Raw genomic sequence first — 3,477 nt, forward strand, 5'->3', positions numbered from 1 at the left:
TGAACACCTGAAGCAGACTGAGAGCAGTAGCAGGAGGTGAGCAACAGGCACTCCCATCTTCTGGGAGGGAAGGAGTGCCCTAGCCTTACCCTTTCTGGGTCATCACGGGTCAGGAGCGGTGGGAAAAGGCAAGGTCTGCAGGGTAGTGCTTGGCAGTTGAATTGCTCTTTGATTTCACCATGGTCTTCTCACATCCCAGGGTAAGAAGGTTTTTACTGCAGCTATGCTTCTGTTCTCCTGTCTGAGGAGAGCAGAGCACTCAAACTGTGAAACTAAAGCAGGGGGAAAGCTTTCAGAACGCCCATGCTCAGCATTAACAGAACGCGGTAGGGAAGAAGCGCTGTGTTTCAGTGGGTCTAGAGGCACGATGCTCTGTTTATAGCTTGTGTCAGCAGTGGCGGGGGGAAAGCCTAGTGACTTCATTTTTTTTTCAGCACCTTTGCGCATATTTAGCAGCGGTAGATGTTTCCTTTTGCTGGCGTTTACTCGTTTCAGAGAAGTCATTGCTGTTAAGCAGAGTAGTTGCTCTTGTTTTGGCCTCTAGTTCTGATTTCCGCAGCTTGAGTTTTAGAGGTGAAAGACTTCTTTTTAAAAAAAAACAAAAAAAACAAAAAAACCAAACCATCTTTATTTTGCTGTCTGGATAGTTTCTGGGTTTTTTAAACTATTGTTAGGAGTTTCTCAGGAATAAATCAGCTGGAACAAAGCAGACAAAACCATCGATTTAGGAGACAGGCACCTCTTTCATGGATACTTCCACGCTGGAGTTCATCATAGCAGGCTGGCAAGGGGGTGCTACCTCAGCGTGGCCTCTTCTCACCTCTGTGTGCAGCACTGAGTGACAGCCACTGGTGTCCTCCCCAAACCAAGAGTGCTTTGGGGACCCAGCACGGCCACAAGACTGCCTGACCCTTGCAGTCCCTGTGTTTGGTGGGCCTGGTGGACCTGGGCGGGGAAACATCTTCTGGTTTCCGAGCGAGGGGTGAATGTTTAGTTGTAAACATGACAGAGCGTTTATCTTGTAAGATGCAGCCCGAGTGGGTGTATATGTTAATTTATTACAAAGCATTATACTTTTCTATTGTTGATATGAATTTTGGTAGAATTCTGGGCCATGGGAAGAGGCAGTGATGCAGGAGTTGTCCTTTGAACTGATCACCCATGCAAATGTGATGAAGGGCCTACTCTATCCAGAGGGCAAATCTGCTTCCTCCAAGCACATCCCAGGCTAGTGCTGTAAATAACCGGTATTCCTGTAGTACCAGCAGTCAGCGCTGCTTCCTTGGGTGGTTGTTTTTGCAAGGCGCTGCACTCCGGTTAATTTATAATAAAAGCAAACATTGCCTGACTGTTCAGTGCAGTAACTTCTGTTTAAAACCAGTTTTTGTTTGGATCAAGGTGTGAAAGCTGATGCTTGAAACCAGCGTTCCTTGTTTTATGGCAAGTTCTTGCTTATTAATCTAGCCATTTGCAGACATCTATGAATTAATTTAAGCTTTTTTGTTTGGCATTCAGCAGCTCAGTTGCATCTTTGCCCTGGCAGGAGTGTCCGTGGAGCCCCTTCCTTGCAGAAGCCAGCTTTCTCCCTGTCCGAGGGCAGCGGGGAGGAAGACGGGTGCGTGCTCCTCAAGAGCTGTGCCACGCTGCGCTACCCGCCAGCTGTATCCTTCCCACCATTCTTGCTGTCGTAGCAGCTGGTTCAGCAAGATCGTCCCTTCTGGGTGGGATACCCACCCTGGGGCGCAGGCAGGTGGAGGAGTTCAGTTGCAGTCCCGAAGGTGTGCAGGCTATTCCTCAGATGTACAGAGCTGTGGTTAAACATTTACTGAATCAGCCTAGCTTAGGCCATGTGGGATTTGGCATACGAACTCAAGGAACTCCCATCTTGCCATTCCTCTCGGCCCTTCGTTGTCTGACAGTGATAATTTGGTCTTGATTTACTCCTCCAAGAGGTGCAAAACTATCCGTGTCAACAAGCTGGAGCCTGTGCGCTGGGTGTCGGGCAGCCCCAGCCAGTGGGGCTGCACAAAGAGCCTTTGCAAAGCAAGGACTGGTTTCCCGGCCGGAGCAGCAGCCTGAGACGGATGCGAGGAGCTGCGCAAGAGGAGGAGCAGGGCTCCCCAATGCCTGTGGCCATGGCATCGCCTTCCACCTCCTGCTCAGTGCAGGACAGATGACCATCCCCCACGGATCTTCCTTCCCACCCTGCATCCCGAGGAAGAGCTGATGGCCAGCCCAGCGCTTCCTGCTGCGGTTCACCCTGGCTGGGGCATGTGGCGACTGCTGGGTGTGGAGGTGCGGTGGGCTGGGAGCAACTCATCTGCTTTGGTTTCTTTCTAATGAAGCTAATTATCCCTGTAATCACCCACCAAAGAGAGAAAAAGGGGTGTGGGACCCCTGGCAGCTGCTGTCCATGTGGCTCTGCTGCTGGACTCCAGCTCTGCCTGCTGTGGGGTGGCCACTGCTGGTTTCTGCCTGCACTCCCACTTTTTCTGGTTCTTTACACTGTTGATGTGGAGCAGCACTTTTCTGTGTTTTAGCAGACCTGTTCCTCTCTGTTCGTTACAGTTTTTGCTCTTGGGTTCCCCCTGTCCCTTTTTAAAATATGTGTAGATAGGTTTGGGTTGTTGGTTTTTTTTTTTTGTGGAATTAAAACCTCTTTATTAACCCTCTCTTGATTTGGGATCTTATTTCCTCGCTGCTGCCTGTTGAACGCCGCAGATGATAGGCACCACACCTCTGCCCTGCGTTGGCCGTTGGGACTTTGCCCAGGAACATTGTGTGTGTGTGTGTGTGTGTGCGTGTGTGTGTGCGCGTGCACATCCAGTAACTCCTGACACATGCAAATTCCAGCCACCCTGCCAGAGACATCTCCCTGCTGGGGACCACCCAGCCTCTCTCTGGGTCCCCAGCAAGCAGGAAGAAGATGCCCTTCTCCCCTCCCAGGGCAAGGACAAGTGATCTCTGGTGTCTGTCCCCAGCAGGTGCTGTCCCCACGCACGTGCCATCCCCTCAGCCTGTGGCTTGTGGCTTTTACCTTTGGTACCGCACGTTATTTACTGAGGTGCACGCGATAACGGAGGGAGCGGCTCCAACTGTGTATACCAGACCTTTAGCCCTGATCTGCAGCCGCTGGCGTGGGATGGAGGAGCCCTGGATGTCTGGATGCTTGTTCATCACCCCTGAGCGGGGTGGGGGTGAAGGACCGGGAGGAGAAGGAGCTGTGGCTCCTTCCCTCGGTGGCCAGTCAAGACCTCTGTCCCCCTGCATGCCATCTCGTTGCTGACTGAGCCCCACACCCAGGCTGAGCCCAGGGCTCAGAGGGGAAGACACAGCCCCACTCTCCAAATACGTTTTATTTAATAAAAATAACAAGCTGGGGGTGGCCCCAGGCACAGGCTCCTGCTCTAGAAGAGTCCTTTGTCCTTCTTGAGTTTCTGTTGTTTCCACAAGGGCAGGTTGTTGAAGGCAGAGCGG

At 51.8% G+C, this 3,477-nt stretch overlaps 1 protein-coding gene across 1 annotated transcript in view; it reads right to left on the reverse strand.

The window, feature by feature from the left end:
* Window positions 1–3,407: 3,407 nt before the first annotated feature.
* LOC104499001 (villin-1) overlaps window positions 3,408–3,477 on the reverse strand; it is a 5,887-nt gene continuing 5,817 nt past the window's right edge. The window contains exon 21 of the mRNA XM_010142449.1: window positions 3,408–3,477. This exon is cut by the window's right edge and continues 8 nt beyond it. Within this exon, the coding sequence (XP_010140751.1) occupies window positions 3,408–3,477 (70 nt within the window).

The sequence above is a fragment of the Buceros rhinoceros genome, unplaced genomic scaffold, assembly GCF_000710305.1.
Source record: "Buceros rhinoceros silvestris isolate BGI_N320 unplaced genomic scaffold, ASM71030v1 scaffold21408, whole genome shotgun sequence".
In the NCBI taxonomy this organism is placed as follows: Eukaryota; Metazoa; Chordata; class Aves; order Bucerotiformes; family Bucerotidae; genus Buceros; species Buceros rhinoceros.